Source organism: Mustela putorius, unplaced genomic scaffold (genome assembly GCF_011764305.1).
Source record: "Mustela putorius furo isolate JIRA1106 unplaced genomic scaffold, ASM1176430v1.1 tig00000139_pilon_pilon_pilon, whole genome shotgun sequence".
Taxonomy (NCBI): domain Eukaryota; kingdom Metazoa; phylum Chordata; class Mammalia; order Carnivora; family Mustelidae; genus Mustela; species Mustela putorius.
Window position 1 is genome coordinate 1,455,742 of NW_025421293.1, and position 21,613 is coordinate 1,477,354.

At 55.1% G+C, this 21,613-nt stretch overlaps 1 protein-coding gene across 2 annotated transcripts in view; it reads left to right on the plus strand.

Moving 5' to 3' along the window:
* The window catches only part of CALN1 (calneuron 1), a 459,316-nt gene that overhangs the window by 209,088 nt on the left and 228,615 nt on the right, over positions 1-21,613 (plus strand). For both annotated transcript variants that reach the window (XM_004761698.2, XM_045074918.1), the window contains exon 3: positions 11,753-11,896. In XM_004761698.2, the coding sequence (XP_004761755.1) occupies positions 11,753-11,896 (144 nt within the window). The remainder of the gene's footprint in view (positions 1-11,752; positions 11,897-21,613) is intronic.

The following is a 21,613-nucleotide window of genomic DNA, read 5'->3' on the forward strand; positions in this document are numbered from 1 at the left end:
TTTTTTTTTTTTGGATGTATCCATCTGCCTTCAAGTCTTTAGACTTTTTTTGGTTGTCGAATGTATTGTTTTAATTCCCTTTTTAAAAACATTTTCTTAAATTTTTAAAAAAAGATTTCATTTATTTATTTGACAGAGATCACAAGTGGACAGAGAGGCAGGCAGAGGGGGAGGGGGAAGCAGGCTCCCTGCTGAGCAGAGAGCCGGATGCGGGACTCGATCCCAGGACCCTGAGATCAGGACCTGAACCGAAGGCAGAGGCTTTAACCTGTTGGGCCAACCAGGTGTCCCCTTTCTAAAAAATTTTTCGGAAGTCGATTTGGGTACATGCGTGACGTACAATCAGAACTTACTGTTTTCCGAGTTCTCAGCTGACGTGTACTAAGCCCCGTGTACTAAGTCACGCATCTCTCTCTCTCCCTGGGTTGAAACGGAACCTTCCTCGTGACGTTTGCTTCCATGACCCGCAAGTCCACGAGCACAGGCCTGGCCCTTAGCTTCCTTCCGGCAAACTCGCCCGCTCTCCAGCAGAAATCAGGAATGGTGCGCGCGCGCGTGTGTGTGTACATGCACACACGGGCGTGTACACAAGCGTGCACGTGTGTGTCCTGGAACCGTTGACTTGCTCCCTGGTGACTCACTTAGAGTTACGTTTCTGGGTAGAATTCCTAGAATGATTTTCCTCTTTTTCTGAGCTGCCCTTTTCATGGTGAAGGGCCGACCTGGGGTCCGTCTGCCTCTCCCTGTTACTTCTCTCGCTGGAGCCATTGTGAGGCTATGAAAACAGCCTTTTCAAAGGTGCAGCCTCATGTTGATGGGGAACCAGCGCGTCAAGACAAAATGAGAGAGTTGGCGATTTTAAGCAAATAAATTGCTTCCTACTGATAATGGGGTGTTTGTGCAGCCTGCAGCGGAGCACAGTTTCTTCTATATCCAGGCCTTTGTCAGTGATCAGGACGCCCAGTGGAGGACGGAATGTGGCTGGGAGCTGCTGGGAGGGCTGCTCTGGGGCAGCTCAGGGGGCGGAGGCAGAGAGCCTCGGCCGTCGTCCCGGTTCCCAGGGAGGCTTGGGTCCCGCTGCCTTAACGTCTCACGGGGCTGCCTTTCCTCAGGCAGCAGGAACAAGACTTGGGCCGCGTTTCCGTGTGTCCTTGTACGTGGGTGAAGGAAGGTCGGGGTGATGAGTTCGAATTGAAAAATTTCACAGCCGAAGGGGAATCATTCTCTGGAGTAGAACCAGCCTCTCCAACGCCCACCGCGTGTCCTTTGGCCCGGAGTCCCTGTGCCGTGGGTGATTTGGAAGAGGACGTTACGAGAAGTTCTGTTTCGGGGCCCGAGCTCCCCGGGCAGAGTGTGCTGCTGGGAGTCTTTTGGACCCCGTTTTAGGCCCGGGCCCTGCCTTGGTCGAAGACGCTGCAGAATGGGTGGGTGAGGGCTGGAGAAGTTAAGGTAGGCACAGGGGACCGTTGCTGACCTCCTGCTCTGCTGGGGTCAGCCCGCAAGACTGGCAGATGCCTGTGGCCAGTGGGGCCTGCCTGCTTCTGCCTCCTCCCGTCTGCTGTTCCCGATGGGCAGGTGGCGGGAGCAGGTGATGGCCTGGGGCTCGGGGTGCAGCTGCGGGGGTGGGGGTGTCCCTAGGCCTTTAAGGACCAAAGCTATCATCCTGTGGGTGTCATGTGGTAGGATTGGTAGGGCCTATAGGGTTTACACAAAGGCTTTTGTTTGTTCTTCTGAATGTGACGTCCCTCGTCCCTCGGGGGCCCCAGGAGCGTGGTCACTGAGGGCAGTGACACGGAGGCTGAAGGGAGCTAAGTGCTTGGAGGAGAGGCAGGAAACATGCGCAGCCCGCCAGCAGCGCCGTGTCGGAGGAGGGCCCGGTTCAGGGCCGGCGGAGAGATCCCCAGACAAGCTCGGGAGGCTGCTGGGGGGTCCGATGTGGTGACGTGATTCGTAGGGAGCAAGCACGCCGCAGAGACAAGGCCCGGGTCGGGTTCTCCCCCGTGTGGGTCCTGAGCTGATCCCCCCAGTTTAGCAAATTGGGATGTCGTCCCAAACCAGGAGAGAGACAGAATCGGAGATACCAGAGCGTGTCCCGCCTAGAAAGGGGTGTGCACCGCGTGTGTGCAGAGCTAGAAACACGGGGTTCGGGGGGCAGAGGCTGGGCTCACAGGCCTGGGCTCCGATCGCTGTCTTGAGCCGACCACGTGGCCTGGTGAAGGGTAACAACGGAAGCTGTGTCACGAGGCGGCCTGTGAGTGCTAAACGAGCTCAGACCCCACGAGTTCTTAGAGCAGTGGCTGGTACAAATGAGGCACGGTGCCCGTGTGGGCCTCATGCGGCGGCTGGGACCTGGAGAAGTTGCTGGAATCGGGCCATCTGCTGGCTACACGAGCATGGTTCTGCCTGAAACACACACAGACGCGTGCCTTCCACGGGCAGGGTGGCCTCCTCACGCGTCTGTCGCAGCGTCGGGGGCATCCGCGCCATGGGTCGCTGTCAGAGGCCCTGCACCTCCTTCCGGCTCTCCCCGCAGGGGAGAGGAGATGCGGCACCGACTTCCTGACGGAGGCGCCGCTTCGGCGTGACCCGCTCTGTGGCTGTCCTGGTCTGTCACTCGTCCCTCCCTTGTCATCGAAGGTCGGGTGACGCGCCGGGCTCCCTCGGGGCCCCCGTCACTGAGGACTGGGTGTCGCCGAAGGGCCCCCCTCAAGCTCAGCCCCGGGCCTCCCCCCGACTGTTCCCGAACCCCGCGTGCTGGCCTGCGCGGAGCCTTCTCCCTCCGCGTGAACCCACCGGATCTGGCCGGGGCTGACCGCCTCGCACACGCACCTTCTCCTTATAAAAATCCAAACAAACGATCCAGGCCCCTGGTGTTTGCTCGGGCTTAGTTGTTGGTCTTCGGTTACAAAGTTATTTTCTGCTTCCCGCCTGGTCAGGGGGAAAGACTTGGGCTCCAGAAGGACACTCTGCACGGGTCGGGGGAGAATCCGACTTCAGCCACTGAGCCGTCCTCCACGTGCCTTTCCCACTGCGGGTTCCGTGCGGAACCCGCCTCTTCCCAGTCGGGCGTCCTGTCTGCTGCTCTGCCTTGGTTTCCTGGGATGAGACCCCCGCGCCGAGAATGGTTCCTGACGCAGTAGGTGCCCAAGAAACATTTGTGGGGTTGAGCTGAGCTGAGAAATGCAAAGGGAGGTTTTCCTTCTCAAGAGAATTCCCCAGGCCCCGCGGACGGGATGGGGTGCGAGCTGCCCCCGACAGGGTCACATCCTTTGCCTCTGGTTCATTTCTGGACCTTGGATCTTGTTCCCCGGGCCTCCACGCTGGTGCCAAACCCACAAAATGGTGTTTTCTCAGACGTTAATTATTCTCTGGTCTCAGGATACTAAGGTTTATAGCGCAGGATCCACACGTCTTAATGAAAATGAGTTGTGTTGACGATGACCGTGTTGTTCACGGATAAATGCCACACGCTTTGCTGCTTGTGGTGTCCCTTCTGCGCCAAGTGATCTGGTGCCCCCTTCCTGTCTCGGGCGACTTGCTGCTCTCGTTGAGAAGGGGCTCGTGGCCGTGTGGGAAGTGGCTTGTTCCGTGCGCAGGCACCACACCTGTCCCCGTGAGGCTGTTCCATCTGCTGGGCCGTGGCGATGGCCTGCGTCCTCCTGGGACAGACTGCCCGGCATCGTGCCCCGGGAGCACTCCCAGGCTGGGGCGGGGAACACGGCCGTCCTCACATTCCCCATTCCTCTTCCCGTGTCGGGGGATCCCTCTGCCCCTCCGGGCGCAGCTCTGTTGTGTCAGTGCGTGTGCATGTGTGTGTGTGCACGTGCGCACGCGTGTACCTAGCTAGATACCCCCTTTGAGCCTGTGCTGAGTGTGGGGTTTACTCAAAAGCCTGTGACCACCTGCAGGTCTTTTCAGATGATGTCTGGATCGCTGTCCTCCCCTCTTGACTTCAGGAACGAAAGCCTGTGGGTGACCGCTGGCTGGAAAGGGTCCTAGTTCACGGGAGACTGGCTTCTAGGCATAGATGTGGCCTGACATGGGGAATGGAGGTTCGTGGTCCTGCCTTTTGGAGAGTGTGATATTGTGATAAAATAGGAAACAAATATTTGATCTTCTTTCCTGATTCTGGGAGCTCTTAAAACCCTGGGGACCTCTGGAATAGTCAGTGTCCTTTGTATGCTGGCGAGACGCCTGGTGGCTGGAGTCCTGGGAGGGTTTCAGGACCAGGACTGGCTGCCACAGGGGCCGAGGTGTGATTAGAGGGTTGGAGCTTTTAGCCCCACACCCGGCCTCCTGGGAGGGGAGAGTCCCCAACCCAGTGGCCTGTGACGTCAGCCCCATAAAAATCCCGGACGGATGGTGGGGTTCAGAGCGCTCCTGGGCCGGGGAATGCACTGAGGGGCCGGGAGGGTGGTGTGCCCAGAAAGGGTAAGGGTAAGGTAGCACCTCGTCCTGGGCATCTTGTGCACCCGGCTGTTCCTGAGTCATGCCCCTATCAGAACCCGGCAAGTGTAAGCGAGGAGCTCTCCTGAGTTCCGCCAGCCATTCCAGCAGACAACCCAGTCCCAGGCGGGTTCATGGGAGCCCTAGACCTGATGGCCGCTAGTCACTGAGGCGGGCAGGGGGGACCTGTCTTTTACCGGCGTTGGAGGTGAGGAGAGGTGTGTGGGGCCGGACCCGCGGGTCGGCACGTACTGTGAATGGTGCGTGTCACGGGGGACGAGATCGCCGGCCGCTGGATCGGTGTCCGAAGAGCTGGAGGAGGCCCTGGGGGGGACCCCTCCCTCCCTTCGCCCTGTTGGTGTCAGAAGTGAGTAGAAGTGGATCCTGGTGGGCACCTTGGCCGAGTGGCTCAAGCACCTGAACATGTTCCTGCCCTTTGACCCGGGAGTCCTGTCCCTGGGACACCATCTGAAGGAAAGGATTGTCCAAACCCACAAAAATCTCCCTACAGAGATTTCCAGGGCAGCATTTTCTACAGGTGGGGATGATGCAGACGACCCACCGCTGGGAGTGTGGGGGACTCACGGGGGCCGTGGCGCGTCGCGGACACTACGCCGCCACCAGAAGCGCCGTTGTGAGGGCCAGTAACATGGACACTCAAACGGTTGTGTGTTACGTGGGGGAAAATACAAAGCTTCAGAGAGGGCAGGATCCAAATTTAATTAAGAATATTTGTGCATTGGGGCGCCTGGGTGGCTCCGTGGGTTAAACCTCTGCCTTCGGCTCAGGTCATGATCTCAGGGTCCTGGGATCGAGCCCCGCATCGGGCTCTCTGCTCAGCCGGGAGCCTGCTTCCCTCTGTCTCTCTCTTTCTCTCTGCCTGTCTCTCTGCCTACTTGTGATCTCTCTGTCTGTCGAATAAATAAATAAAATCTTAAAAAAATATATTTGTGCATCACAAACCGTAAGAGACTCTTAATCTCAGGAAACAAACTGAGGGTTGCCGGGGGTAGGGGAGTAGGGAGAGGGTGGTTGGGTTATGGACATTGGGGAGGGTGTGTGCTATGGCGAGTGCTGTGAAGTGTGTAAACCTGGCGATTCATAGACCTGTACCCCTGGGGCTAATAATACATTATATGTTAGTAAAAAATTATATAAAAAAAGAATATTTGTATGTCCAGAGTTTGGAATCAAATGCCCCAACCCATTAACCGAGGTTATTCCTGGCTGATGGATTAGATTATGTTTTTCCTTATACCTTTTGGGGGCGTTCTTCGTAAGAAGCGCGCATTAATGTGTAACCTGGGCGATGCGGCCTTCCTGGGCAGGTCCGGCTCTGGTCTTCTGACCCCAGAGGTCCGGTCCAGAACCTCTCAAGAGAGAAAACTGCCTTTCTCTCCCTCTCTCCACTCATCAGCAGGTCTTTTCGTCTAAAGACCCTCTGGCCATTCTCACCTCATACAGATTCACATCTAATTTCAATGATTTCAGCCCTGCCTGGAACATTCTGTCCAACACGGGGTGCCCCTGGCTGGGATGGGTTTTCATTGTTAATGTCTGCTCTAATTTGCTTTGTTCTGGTGCTGTTGGGGAATTTTCCATCAGCTTAAGCAACCCGGCGTGCCGAGATCAATTCCGCTTTATCTGTGCAGGTATAAACTGTGGGGACAGATAAATTCTGTCCTAGCTCTTCCGTCCTTAGAAATGCCCTAACTTCCTGACTGCCTGGTGCCACTCAATTTGAGGAGAGAAACGATTCTTTTTCATGACCTCGAATACTGAGTCTTTGGCTGATTTCACTGCTTAGCAAGTTACCGAAACGCTTTTCTTTCGGAGGTGCCGGCTGCGGAAGGAGTTGGCTTTGCTTTTAAATTCAAGGTGCCATTTGGGTCCCGAGGAAATGAGAACGGCCAGGAGCGTGGGGGTTCCTGAGTCAGGCAGCCTGATGTCTCGAGTGCTGGGCCTTCGACGTTTTTCAGCCCAGCCTCGTGTCTGCTCCTAGGGCTACCAGTGACTCAGGGCAAGTCTGAGGCCAAGGAACGACCCCCAGATTCTAGCCTCAGATCAGAGAGGCGGTGATGCTGTCTGGGAGGGATGCTGACTCTTGCCAGCCATGTCCTTTTTTAAAAAAAAAATTATTTATTTTTTGAGAGAGAGAACAAGAGCAGGGAGCCTGATGCGGGACTCGATCCAGGGACCCTGGGATCAAGACCTGAGCCGAAGGCCGATGCTTAACCAACCGAGCCACCCAGGCTCCCGCCAGCTCTATCCTTTTGCAGGGGCCGCTCATCAGCGGTCCTTGCCTGCAAGGACCTGGACCCCGAGAGCGCATCTTCTGCCTCCTTGCTCACGCCACGTCCCTGCTGGAAAGCCGTCTTTGTTGCATTGACTATAATTCTCAAATTATGCTCAGAGGCTGAGATCACCTTTGCCAATCACTTATTTAATCAGGTTCACTGTGGGAATTATAATTGGTAATAATAATATTTTATAAGCCAGGAGCATACAGGATAATGTCTCCTAATCACCCAGGAAAGAAATAACAGACTCCGAGTGATAGGGGAACCGTGCTACTCGTCAGGCAGAGGGGAGATGAAAGAAATGAAGTCCAGATGTAGCCGGAGGTGCGCCTTTCTGTGAGGCGGTTCTCCGCAGAGTCTGTCCTTCCAGCCGACGGTTGGGCGTCAGCTGCCAGGTCCGGTCGTTCACTGCGCGGAGCCAGCAGGTCACGGTGCCTGTGTGGCAGGCAGGGTGGGTCTCTCTGAAGGTTACGACTCCAGGGACCGTTACACGGCTTGTAGCACTGCCTGCCTACCACGGGAGGCCTCAGCAAGGTAGATCAGATGTCCCTTCTCTTCTTGAGACGCCGCACGGTGACCACGACCGCTAGCCAGGAGTAGCCCGGCCACGGCAGCGGCCAGTGTGCCGAGAACTCGGGAGACTGTTGAGATCAGCAAAGAGCAGCCTCACCCAGACCAAACACTGCGGTGGAGACTGAACAGATTTTGTATCTAGCAGGGGTTGACATAGGAAAACCCGTTGCTCTTCCTTATCGATCGGAGTTTGCAAATTAATTAGCGCCATGAATTTCAGCTGATTCTTCGAGACCAGAGCCTTGGCCAACGAATATTGACTCTGGCTGGTGTCTGGTGTCTGGTTTTCATCCGAGGCAAACTTCACTGGGGCGGGGCAGCCTGCCTGACGAGTCTGTTCTGTGTGGTGGCCGAGCCTCTGCCGTCGAATTGCCCGTATCCCTGGGGAGTGTCATGGAGCCGAAGCCTGGTTCTTAGGGGGCACTGGGTTGGGTTGCTGGTGGTATCAGTGGTGGCTCTGACCTGCTGGTGTAGTGAGAAGTGAATCCCTTGGGCTCTACACCAGGCTGATTTCTAGTCCGGCTTTGCTTGGCTCCAGAACATCGGGGAGGCAAGGCTCAGATCCCGGCAGGAATGCAGACTTCGGTTCTGGGAGATTCCGGACGCAGAGACTGGATTCCTCTGGCCAGGGGCCGTGTCTTAGGACCCTTCCTCTCCGGCTCACAAAATGACAGTTGCCCAGGCCCTTGTCACCGTCACCCGGGCTCCTTCTATAACGCGGGAGCACCGGGGGCTGTAGCCCAGGGAGGGGGCACATTCCAGCAAAAAGCGCACCGCATCACGGGGGTGTTCCTGAAGCCTGGTCTGTAGCCCCACTCCCCGAGGCTGTGGAGCGTGGCCAGGGCCCCTCTGTGTTGCCGGCAGGCTGCCTGTAGCCATAGGCCAGGGGATCCGGCCTGCTTCCCTCTCTCTGCCGGTTTTATGGGCGTATTTCTCACACCCTGTTCTGCTATTAAAAATAAAAATAACACGAGGCACACGTCACGTGTCTCCGGCTGCCGGACCCATTTCCTTCTAATAAGCTTCTCGTTTGCCTGGGCTTTCCCTGCCTTGGAAAGATTCAATCTCCAGAGGCCTGCATGATGGATTTCTAGTTTCAACTCCCCCCCACCCCACCCCACACACCATTATTTTGAAAGAAAATGAAGTTAGGGAGCTTTTTCTGCCTGTACGCGCGTGTGCGCACACACACACACACACACACACACCCCCCACACACTCTCTACCTGGGAGCCAGGAGCAGACGTTCTGGGCAGACAGAGAAGTGCAGCTTTGTCCCGCTTACCTGGGGTGGGGGTGCTGCACAGAAAACAGAGCTCTGAGCTGGTTTGCACTGGGCTGGGCTGGGCCGGAGCAGGGCTGGCCTGCTTGCTTCCAGTGCTGGGGTGGCCTCCGTCTGACTCCAGCAGCCCCAGGGTGGGGTGACTTGGAGTAGCCGGGGGGTGAGACGGGGGCACGGGAGGCAAACCCACCCAGGCCTTTACTTCCAGGCCAAGGTCACACACATCCTTGATGAGGCCTTTCTGGGGTGTCCAGGGTAAGGATACGGGCTCGCTCGTTGGTGAGATCTAGGGCACATGCCAGCGGACCACAGGAAGGAGACCAGACCCTGTCACCCTGTCAGCAGAGGGGGTCGCCCTGTTGGGGCGATCGCAACGGCCGGGGAGCCCAGGCCCGAGTTGGAGAGATGGCGAGTGGAGATCGCCTCGGAAAAGGAGGACCCTGGGCCCGAGCTCAGCGAGCAGCCGGCCGTCCGGGCGGCCATCTGGGCGGCCCGCTAGGACCCAGGGCCTCCTCTTTGACTCCAGGCCGGGCCCCTGTTCTCCGAAATTTTCTACCGCTGCCAGCTCTGAAGTAGAGCCGTATTAGAGAGGCCAGAAGGAGATCCAACCCTACCCATTTTCAGATGGGGCGACGGAGGCTCAGGGAGACGCCGCCTCTGATTGCTGGGCGGGGCCAGACGGACCTCCCTGTGGGCTGACGCCCCCCCCCCCGCCCCGGGAGACCCCGCTTCTGCACCCCCCTGCCGTGGGCCCCTGGGCTCAGGCCAGGTGAGGCCGTGGTCTCTGCCCTGCTGTCCTTGTGTGTTGTGTGCTGTGACCTCACGCTGGGCAGTGGCTCTGAGCTCTTTCCGGGCCACCTGGGACTTGGTAGGAAAACATACGGCTGCCCGAGGGAGTCTTGGGCACGTTTCATTGGTGAGAAAAGCCTAAAAGTACAGACAGCCTCCTTGAATCAGAATTAGGACCAGACTGAAATTTTTCCTTTATCCTCAACGGAAAAAAGGGGTGTTTGCACAGTAGATTAATAGGGTATGAAGGAGAACACAGGCTTCCTGTTCTTCTCTTAAACACGTTAACAATGTCCGCAGATCCCCAGAAAAGGTCTGGAAGGACCCTAGGGATCCTCACGGCCAACCCAGCTCATTTTACACATGAACAATCCGAGGCCTCGGGGTTTGGCCGCGGCCCTAATGAGCTAATGCGCCTGGCCGGGAGCCTAGGGTCGCGGCTCACAGGCTGGTCTTCTGCTGGCGGAGCCCACACCGGTTCTCAGAAAGCGCCCCGCGTGCAGAGTCGGTGTCGATGGTGGATTTGCTGCTGATGCCCCGTCCTTGCTTACCGAGGACGTGACCTGTTCGACAGCTGCGTCGCCTCCTGCGAGGAAGAAGGAAGCGGACGAGGGGAAGCCGCGGTGTCTGCGCCCACATCGGATCCTCAGACGGGACGGGCTGATGTCATGAGAAAGGAATGACGGGAGCAGAAAGGGAGGGAACGCTGGCCCTGGTGGGCAAAGGCATTCCTGTAGAGCCCACGGTCCCTGACTCCGCCTTGAAGGTCCGACAGGATTTGGGCCCCTAAAGAGGAAGGCGGGGTATCTCAGGAGCAGTCCCGGATGCGATAGTGCGGCCGTCTGAAAATCGGGCCCCAGAGGTGCCAGAGATATCAAATATTTCCTTGGGGGAAAAAAAATAAATAAAAGGCTTTTTTTTTTTTTTTTTTTTTTTTTTAGGTTGTTAGGTTGAGGGAGCTTATCCTGGGTTATCTGGGTCGGTCCTAAGTGCCACCCCAAGTGTCCTCAGAAGTGGAGGGCGGAGGAGGGTCCCAGGCAGAGGAGAAGGCGGCGACGTGGCCACAGAGGCAGAGAATGGGGGGCCCTGGCCACGCGCCAAGGTGTGCCAGCTGCCACCCAACGCGGGAACAGGCAAGGGGCAGACTCTTGCCCTAGGAGAGCACAGCCCTGTCCCCACTGTGCTCGTGGTCCTGATTTTGTACCTCTGCTTCCAGATCGTGAGAGAAGGAATTTCTGCTGTTTGAGCCTCAACATCTGTAGGGATTTGTGACAGCAACCCCAGGAAATCCGTGCAAATGGGAAGGGACCAAAGCTTGTTTCCAGGTGTTCACTGGGAGCATCGGGGGCTATTTCGAGAAGCAGCAGGGAAATGGGTGAGGGCCCGGGTCTCGGGCTGGTTTCAGCCTGTCCGTTTCCGCGTGGGTCTCTCCTGCCCCGCTGGGCTGGAGGGGAAGCCCGGCAGGCTGGTCGGTTCTCTGGGATACTCGCTTCGTGTGCCTCAGGTGTGGACACCGATCCCTGCTGAGCACGTGATGAATGTTTGCGGCGGCCATACCTGCCCGCACCAGGCTCCCCGATGAGGTTAGAGCAGGCCGGTCCCGTGCTCAGACACCTGTCACCTTCAGACTCTGACCTTGAACTCCCCATGTCATGCCTCATGTGATGGGTTGGGAAACGCTCCGCCAACCCAGAACCAGCAGGCTGGGGGGGCTCTGGAGGGAGGGGTCCTGGCGGAAGGCAGGACAGCTCAGGTTGGGGTCGGAGGAGGGGCGATCACCTGCCGCGTGGGAATGGCCTTATTGATAGCGGAGTCCTCTGGCAGCCGGAGAAAATGTGATTAAAGAGGCCTTTTGGGCTTTTATGACGCTCTGATCGATCTGAGGTTGTTTATAGCCGTGAAATTGCTGTCAATTAGAGGACGAAGCAAAAGCAGCCAGCTCGTGACTCCCGTCCTCCTACGGGGTGGCGGAGGGGAGTCTCGTCCTCCTCGCCTGTAAACGATGCGCCCCGGTTACGAGCCGCCCTGTCCTCACAGCCGAAACCTAACGTGCTCACTCCTGCCCAGGAGGGTCCTCCGCGAGCACGTTCTCCACCGGACGGCCGTCTGATTGTGTGCCAGCTCTGCTGTTCCAGGGATGCGCAGGGCTGGTTTACTTTATACTCCCTCCTCCTCCTCCCCTTCCCCGTCTCCCTTGTCTTTCCTGGGTCCCTCCTCGGCCGCTCTTCTGTCCGATTAAGGGTCTCTGCCCTGCTCGTGTCTGTAAGGAAGCGTTGGGCATGTCGGTGGAGGACCGCCGGTGACTTCAGGGCAGTGGGCCAAGCCGTGTGACCGTCTGACTTTCTCTGCTTTCTCTTTGCAGAGATCCGAGAGGCCTTTCGGGTTCTGGACCGCGATGGGAACGGCTTCATCTCCAAGCAGGAGCTGGGCATGGCCATGCGCTCGCTGGGGTACATGCCGAGCGAGGTGGAGCTGGCCATCATCATGCAGCGCCTGGACATGGACGGTGAGCGCGGGGCCGCGGGAGCGCGGCGTCCCCCAGACGAGCCCCGGCTTCTCAGCGGGGCCTTGGCATTAAAGGGCCTTGCCCTTGCCATCAGCAGGCTTGGGGTCATGTCTTGGTTTACAGTGGAGGTGGCCTGGCCGGTGAAGGCCACCAGGGATCCTTCTGGTTCCCTTCCCCCTCTCGCACACAGCTTCCTGGGGATGGAACGCGCGCGCCGCGACACTCCCCCGTTCACTCGGGGTGACTCCGTGGCTTTTAGCGTCTTCACTTGATCTGGGAAACCAACGCCCTAATCAATTATGGAACAATGTCACCGCCCCAAAAAGAAACTCTGCCTCTTAGCTGCCGCTTCTCATCCCAGTCTCCCCCAAGCCCCAGGCAACCGCTCATCTACGATCTGTCTCCTCTCTGGACATTTCCTATAAACGGAATCCTACGGCAGGAGTCCTTTGTGACGGGCTGCTTGGACTTAACTTAATGTTTGCGAGTTTATCCGTTTTATAGCATGTATTTATTTGCACATCGCTTTTTTAGGGCCAGATCTTATGCCATTGTGTGCGTATAAAAACAGCTTCTTTTCTCTCTTTTACTTGCTGGGTTTCTATATACAACCTCACTGGGGAAAAGGGTTTCACTGTATTTTAAAAGTTCTGAAAAGGAACCCAGGACATCTTTAAGGTTCTTCCCTGTTGCAAAACACCAAGGCTGTCCCAAACCAGTTGTGACCTTCCCGACATTTAGATTTGGCCTTGGCAGAAGGTCCAAGAAAAAGCTTTCTTACTTTGTTGTTTTTTGTTTTTCTAATGCACTCTTCCCCCGCTCTGAAAAGCAGCTTGATCCCAGGCCTACGGGGTCCAGAGTGGTAGAGCACGAATTGTACGAGGAAAAAGCAGGACGCAGAGTTATGGGGTCAGGGAGTCTCTTGGACGGAAAGACCGTGGTTGGGAGATGTTTGCTTGGCTGGGGGCTGCCTGGAGGAGCCCCGGCTCTCTGGTGTTGTCTTGCCGGAGTTGCTGGAAGGATGCTAATCAGGGTGACCATATGGTGCATGCTGTCCCGTGCTGGCCTCCAAGTGCAGCTGTGGACGTTTATTTTCTGGTCCGGGAAAGGGGTGTTTCATCAGGGGTGTTCAGCGGCGCGAGCTGTCGCAGCCTGTCCTGACAGCTCGAGTGACTGGGACTCACCGTGTCTCTGCCTGACGTGACCTTGCTTCACGCTTAGCTGCTTGCTTTAGATCCAGAAAGCTGCGGCGGAGCACACATCAGAGAGCAAATCTGTTCAACGCTGACCCCCGTCATCATTTTGGAGACACATTTCCAGAAAAAGTTTCCTCCTTAAAGTAATAGAAGTCGTAATCTAAACTTCCGTTTACGGGATGAGGACTTTGTGCTTTTGATTCCCTGCCTACAACTCGTATAAGGAAACCTCGTCGAATGGAGTTAGCAACTTTTAATAGAAAGGGGCCCTCCCAGCTGCGGCTGGGACTCCTCTGAAATTGAAGGGTCTCCCTCCAAGTCCATGGTGTGTCTCTGTGGATTCCCTCCGTGGGTCTCAGCTCACAGGGAGTTTTTACATGTTGCAAATCCTCCCCGAGTCCATGAGGTCTCGGAGGCCCAGAGGCATCTCGTGTGTCCCTGATGTGCACGGGACCCATCAGGACCCGAGCAGAGCTCCAGGGAGGGGTTTTGTTCAAGAGCTTCCAAAGTTCTACCTGTTGATTTACAACTCGCCATCCTCACTCTCCAAGCCAAAGGCAGAATGTACCAGACCTTAAAAGGACTCAGAAATTCTCTTGTAGGGGACTTCTACTCATTTCCTTAACAAAAGCTCAGTTTAAAAAAAAAAAAAAAAAAGGTGAGGTCATCACCAGCTTCATGGTGACGGTGACGCCATCAGGTAAAAACACATTTCTTTTGAAACGTAGCTTCTGGGTTTTTTTTGTCACCGTTGCCTACAAAAGATTCATTTATTATAATTTTTTCAGTGTGTTATTGAGTCCTACAAAAGGTTTAATACGGAGCACATGAACACAGAGCTGCGATGTGCGTCGGAAGAATTGCGCTGCTGGTTTACGGATCGCCCGAGCGCGGCAGGGGCTCAGGGACAGATGTCCATTCTGAGGCTGAAATGTGTGTCTTCAAGAGTCCCGTGACTGGAGCAGCTAAGTGGCGTTTCTGGGATGCTGCGCTCGGATGTGGATGGGCCGTGTCTCCGTGTCTTTTGCTTAATGGGCTTTTTGAGCTTCTGTTAAAAAAAAAAAAACAGGTCCTAATTATATCCTTCCTTTCTAGCTTCTGTAATGGGGGTTCTCCGCACACATCCAGCCGTACTGAAGGAAGCCATTCTTTGGCGTGAAACGTGTGGAGTGGCAGAAATGTTGGTGGGGACACTGCCAAGAAATGGGGTGTTTGGTCTGGAGCTTGGCTTCTTAGCTGTGGGCTGATGGAGCCTCCGGGCCCCCAGAGCCTGGTGTCTGGAGGGTGGGGGCGGGGGGGGGCAGGGCCTCCACTCCCCCAGCTGTCTGTGATTAGGAGCAGGTCTGGCCCACACACCGACCTGCTCTTTCTGGCGTCCCTGCCGGTTTGCCCGACGGTGAGGTCATCTGGAAGGGCCCAGGCGTGTCTGTGCACACGGAGTTGACACACGAGGCTTTCATTAGGCGGTTCCTTGGGTGTGAGAGGCCTTGCCGGCTGGGTGTGTAATAGTAGCCCCTCGGATGAGGGAGCGTGGCGGGATTTCTGGGACACGGAGCCTGCAGGAGCCGGACAGTTCCAGTCTGTTTTCCGGAGGACACGAGGGAAGGCAGGCTGTAGGGTCTGGGTCGCTCTGTTGGCCTCTGGCCAGTTTGGCCTAAGTGCTGGAACTGTGCATGTGTGTGTGCGTGTGTGTGTGCGCGTGGACACACGCATGTACGCCGTATGGGCAAATCTGCTCACAGTTCAATAAACAGAAAACCAGAGTTTGTGCCCAGCGCCCACCGCTTCCTCTTTGGCCTTTGACGGGCAGCGTGCTTTCTTGTGACTTGAACTCGGCCGCACACCCGCCCCCCGTCCTCGTGCTTCCTCTCCCCTTTCCAGCCTCTGCAGCTGAGGTGACTTTGGTCCTAGCACCAGGCAGGAGCCGGGATGCCCCTTTCCTGGTGCCTTTTGCTGGGATCTCCCGGCCAGCCCGGAGCCTGGAAGCCCGCAGCCCTCTCCGTCAGGCTCACGGGGATCGACTTCGCTCCGATGCATCTCGGTCCTAGTTTTGTGCCATCCTTGGCGGAATGGGAAGACAGTCATGGTGCAGCTGTCTGTGAGGCTGACCTCTGCCAGAGAAGCGGTGAGAAAGGCGGCTTGCAAGGGACTGTGGGCTCTGCCGTGTCCCCTCTCCTCTGTGTTTCCCTCAGCAGCCCCGGGGCCCCTTGAACTGCCTCCTTCCCCCGGGGAATATGGCCTTGCGGTCTCTAAGACCCAACGGCTCTTTGTGATGGCTCTCCAGCTTTAAAGAGTGTCCCCGACCACCCCACTGTGGCCCTCTGGGATGAATCTTGCCAGCTTTGCACATAGTTTCCTGAAACGGTCAACCCAGGAGACCTCAGCAGCTCATGGCCTCTGCGAGGGCCCCACTGCTCTCTGCCTGCACCAGCTCCCCTCGGGGCTCCCGCGCTTACCCAGCACAAGTCCTGCTTTGGAACAAAGGCACACCCTGCCCTCTTCATCCTCGAGTTCCTTTCTGCCCCTCCGGGGTGCAGAGTCTCGTGGAGTTCGGGCAGATGTGGGGTTTTGAGATGACTTCCTGTCTCGGAACGGGTTTGCGGCTTGATTTCAGGCTCATCTCTGTCCCGACAGTGACCTGGACTCCGTTTAGTTCAGTTTTAAAAGGATTGATCTGGCAGCCACTGTGTGTGAACTCGCTTATTTCTGTGGTTAGCAAGATTCACTTCTGGGTGGTTATTTTATTTTATTATTTTTTAAGATTTTATTTATGTATTTGGCAGACAGAGATCACAAGCAGGCAGAGAGGCAGACAGAGAGAGAGGGGGAAGCAGGCTTCCCGCCAGCAGAGAGCCCAATTTGGGACTCGATCCCAGGACCCTGGGATCATGACCTGAGCCGAAGGCAGAGGCTTAGCCCACTGAGCCACCCAGGAGCCCCTGGGTGGTTTTGCGACAAGCCGCTGAACCGCCAAGGACAAACTGGGACCAGGGTCACACGGGACGGTTAACTCAGAGGAGCGCTTGCGTCACCCATGTCCGCGCCCTCCCCAGGAGGCTCTGGGACGGTGTCCGTCTGTTCAGCGCGTGGGACGGCCGCCTTCTTTCCCGCGTGGGGAGATGCTTGCCCAGGGGCCGCGGGCGTGAGGTGGCACTGGTTGGAGCTTTCTAGCCAAAAGCAGAGGGTTCCACAGCTGGGGCACTTCGAACCACACCTGGGGGCGTGTTTAAAACAAACAGCACAGGTCCCACAGGTTGGGACCCAGAGGCTGGGGCCCAGAGCGACACTCTGACCAAGCCGTGGACAGCAGTGTGTCCAGGGACGTGACGGGGGGAGCTTTGGCGGAAAGAAAAATCCAGAGCTTGTGAGAAATCGTGAAGCCTGTGGATATTTGTGTGAACAAGAAGGTCTGGGTGTGAGGTTAGTGCCTCGAAGGCAGAAAAGGAGCTTTTTCGTTTGGGAGTTTGTTGAAGGAAGAGGACCGTCTGTGGTCAGTCCGCCCTGCCCGACAGCCAGGAGCCGTCCCAGGCAGAGCTCCCGCCGACAGGGGCTCCGACCTTCCCCCTCCTCCGGCTCTGGGGCCTGCGGAATAGGCATTGCCTCGGAGTTTGCTTAAAATGCGGGATCCAGGTCCAACCCTGGTCTGCCCCTGCGGATTCTGAGCCCGCATTGTTTTTTTTGTTTTTTTTTGTTTTTTAGGATTTTATTTGTCAGAGAAAGAGAGAGTGAGCACAAGCAGGGGAGCGGCAGGCAGAGGGAGAAGCAGGCTCCCCGGTGTGCAGGGAGCCCGATGCCGGACTCCACCCCGGGATTCTGGGATCATGACCTGAGCCAGTTCTGAGCCTGCGTTTTAACAAAAGCCCCAGGGGGTCCACAGACACAGGGAAGCTTGAGGGGTGCTAGTGTAGGGCACACTTTGGGGAGGAGGAAGCCAACCCCACCGTGTTTCCTTGCTGGAGGGTCCCTGCGTGGAGTGCCGCCCCTCCCCAGTGTCCGGCCAGGAGCTCCGAGTACGGGGATTGACGTTCACAGTGCAGAGGTCTAGCCGGAGGCCGGTTCCAGAGACCGTACCCAAGTATTTGCATTTGTGAATAGGCATAAATACTATCACACCATTACAGGTTTCAGTGTGAGTGAGTGAGTGATTGCTGGACGTGCTTTGATCTTGCGGTGCTAACGTCTTCATGGGGCGATGGTAATGATGACCCACATCTGTGCCACGCTCACAGTGTTAGCAAACCCCAGTGACAGCGGAAGGGCAGGGGAGCTCGCTAATGCACGCAGAATCTCCCCCGTGGGCCCCACTCTGCTCCAGGCACTTTGTTTACTGACTGACTTGTCCCCATGTCCGCCCTGAGTCCTGAGCAGTCTCACGCTCCTTTTGTAGGGGACAACAATGAACAACAGAGGTTTCACGTTCCTTTCCCAGTTCATGCTGCTAGGGCGACCCTACGAACCTAATATTTTAACCACATCTCTGTTTTTAGTATTATTTGTTAAAGATGTGTTTGTTTATGTGACAGACAGATCACAAGTAGGCAGAGAGGCAGGCAGAGGGAGAGGGGGAGGCAGGCTCCCTGCTGAGCAGAGAGCCCGACTCGGGGCTCGATTCCGGAACCCTGAGATCATGACCTGAGCCGAAGGCAGAGGCTTTAACGTACTGAGCCTCCCAGGTGCCCTCCCCAAAAAACTTATCTAGTAGATACATTCTCTTTTTGTGATTTTAGAGGTACAGGTCACTTGGGGTGACAACGGGACATTGGAGCAGTGACAGAACAGGGCACACACAAACACGCACATATTCCATATAAAATACCCAAGTATTCTAAACGTGTATGTAAATATTTTGGTTGCCATTTCCTGTCCCGAATTATCTCCTGCTGTCACCTTTGGCTGGATGACAAACACCGCGACTCCTTAGGTCACACTCGCAGAGGTCAGGCCTGGCCTAGAACAGAGTCTATGAATTAAAGATGGTGCCTTTGGGTTTCCTGTTGCTTTAAGGAGGGGAATCCTTTTCAGGCCCTCTTGGGATGTACAGCGGTGATGGATGTTCATGGAAAAACCCACCGCAACGTTCCCGTCTCCTTCATAAGTTCCTTCTCCTTCATTGACTCAGGAAAAGTCTACCATCTTGGCCTCACCGACAGCTGGCCACGGTGAGCCCAGGTTTCCGCTAAGACTGAACCGTTTGCACCACTTCTAGCTACTCAAGCCAGCGTTTATGAGAAAAGCAGTTGCTGGTGTGAGTCCCCATTTCAGTAAAAGCCGCCCCAGCCATTTTATATTCTTTCTCCTTGGAATCCGCAGGCTGCACCTGTCCCCTGGGGTTACGCTGTCACCTCTCTGTGCTCCCACAGCAGACTTGAAACTCCTGGGATGTGCTGATCGGACCGTACTCATGGGTGTGTCAAGGCAGGAACACGTGGCGGGAGTAGGTCCTGAGAAGCAGCAGCCCCTTTCAAGAAAGCCGCCTCGGCTTTCTCTTCCAGGTCTTCAGGCGGGTCGTGGCTGAGCTCAGGGAGAGGTCAGAGAGGACGTGGGGGAGACTCGAACGTTCTGTGTTCTGAATCCACCCCGAGGGCTCCCTTCCACGGCGTAGCCCCGCTCCTTTCCAATCAGTGTGCTGAAGTTCACCTCAGAGACCTGGCAAGTCTGTGACCTCGACGTAGGACGCTGCAGACCCCACAGTTAAACTTGGGCTCCTCCCGGCATTGTAGAAAGCGAGTGATAATTTGGGGCCAACCTGACAACACCCTTGTCCTCGGACTGTGGCCAGAGCGGAGAGCGTCTCTTACTGATTCTCTCTTTATTTGTCTTGTCTTTTCCTTCCGTTTCTTTCATTTCTTTTCTTCCCTTTTCTCTCTATTTCCTTCTTTCATTTTAAAAGATTTTATTTATTTATGAGAGAGAGGAAGAAAGAGCAGGAGTTGGGGTAAGGGGAGAGGGAGATGCAGGTTCTCCCCTGAGCGGGGAGCCCAAAACTGGGCTCGATCCCAGGACCCTGGGATCATGACCTGAGCCGAAGGTCGATGTGTAACCCACTGAGCCACCCAGGCGCCCCTTGTTTTTTCTTTCAAGGGCACTCAGAGGCAGCTCTCGACCTTCCAGTCCTTGTAGTCATCATTGCCACTGTAAAGGTCAAACACGGGAGCTCCATGGGTCTTCAAAAACCCTTGCTTTCGATGATGATTTTATCCAGAAGAAAGCACAGGAGACAGTCAATTATGACGCGAGGCATGCCACGGATACTAGCGTCCGAATTTTCACTGGCCGGAAGGTCAGCGCTTCTGTTCTCCAAGAACAGAGATAAGCAAACTGCTTAGGAAGGTCGTCCGCTCCTGGTACCCCACACTGTGTCATGGAGACAGAAGCCATGTTTCCTAGAAACAAGAGTATCCCATGGCACACGAGAGCCTGCCTACAGCCCTTCACACACAAGCAGCATTTCTCTCGGGCAAGGTTTACTGAAAGGAATACGTGGAGAGCCGGTCTCAGAACACCCTGACCAGTACTGAGTGTTATTCAACGAGTCCTTACTAATAGGATTGATTACTAATAGGATTGGTTCCTTTCCCTCTTCTGGTTTTATCTCCTTAGTGAGAGGACACATTTTCCAAAGGTTGGTTGGGTTTTTCCTTCGGTGGATTCCCTCATTTTGGGGGGTGGGTGGGATCTGTTTCGGGAAGGGAGAGGCTACTTCATGCTGCCGTAATAAATAATTCCCCCAAATACCGATGGCTTCATGTCACAACATGAAAGTTGTCACTCCTGGGGTATGACATGTCCCCTGTGGGTTGGCTGGGTGTGTTCTCTTTGTCCTCACTCAGGAGTCCTGGCCGAGCGAGGCTTCTGTCTGCTTCTCTGAGAGCTGTCGCCAGGGAAAGAGACCAATGGACCACACAGTGATCCCTGAAGTTCTGGGTCCCTTCTGGTCCTTTTCTCATTAACTAAAGCATGTCGCATGGCTGTGCCTGATGATAGCAAGGGGTTTGGGGGCGTATAGCCCAACTACATGCCCAGAAGGGAATGAACTGGAAATATTTTGCTGAATGGCACTCCCAGTGACCTAAGGACTTGGGGGTTTTTCTTTCTCTTTTCTTTTTTATCAGAATGTTACATTTATTGCGAAATTTTTATCTGGGGGGGGGGACTTTTAGAGATTCTATAAATAGGGGCAGAAACAATTGTCATGGAGATATTTAGACATTCCTTCCAAAAGGATCAAGTAGACAAAACCAAGTAACAGCTTGAATGACACCGAATGTATCTGAATTCAAGGAGGTTTGGTGTGCCTGTGTAATTCCAATTTTGTGCTCTAAAAAAGAGAATATCCTTCTTTCTTTTTTTTTTTTTTTAAAGATTTTATTTATTTCTTTGACAGAGAGAGATCACAAGTAGTCGGAGAGGCAGGCAGAGAGAGAGAGAGAGAGGGAAGCAGGCTCCCTGCCGAGCATAGAGCCCGATGCGGGACTCGATCCCAGGACCCCGAGATCATGACCCGAGCCGAAGGCAGCGGCTCAACCCACTGAGCCACCCAGACGCCCCAATATCCTTCTTTCTTGAGCCATTCTTGAACCTTAACAAAACTTGGCTACGTGCTAGATCGAAGACAACCTAACTAAATTCCAAAGGACAGACATTATACGCACATCCTTTGGCTACAATCCAATAAATCAGAAATCAGTAAAAGTTTGCATGAGAATGCCACCCGCTTGGCATCTAAAAATTAAAACCAAAACACTTTCAGTTTAATGAATAATTCCAAGAGTGGACTCTTGGGAAAAAAATGCAGTAAGTTGACAAATACGGCATGTTTAATGGAGAATTAAATAGAGCTGTCACTAAAATAAACGGGAAGTGAAAAAAATATGGGAGATTTAGAACAGAATACTTGAGGGGCATTGGAGTGGCTCAGTGGGTTAAGCATCTGCCTTCGCTCGGGTCGTGATGCTGGGGTGCTGGGATCGAGCCCCGCATCGGGCTCTCTGGTCAGCGGGGAGCCTGTTTCTCCCTCTCTCTCTGCCTGCCACTCCCCCTGCTTGTTCTATCTCTGTCTCTGTCCAATAAATAAGTAAAATATTTTAAAAAAATATTTCATAGAGTTTTGTAAAAATACATTTGAACATCTACATGACATGGAGGTTTTCTGGGGAAATATACATTAGGGAAATGGATTCAAACCCAAGTAAGTGGTCTAAATCGGGAGTCGCATACTTGTAGACTTCCCAGCCAAGGACAGCTTACAGCCCCGTCGTATTGGGCTCACACATCATTTTATAAAACAGAAAAATCTCCTATGAAAAATACGTACCTCTCTCTCCTCTTAAAATCTTGGAGCCTCAACAAGACTAGACCTGAACACCTTCACTACAGTATTGGGGTGACGGGAGTAGCTGTCTCCTCCAGGCAGGCAGATGCCACAGTCTCCACCCTTCCTTACTGTATTACACACGCCTGCCGCCTTCTGATGGACTAGCTTGGTCCCCGTGGACTTTGCAGGCTGGCACTCTGCCTGAAT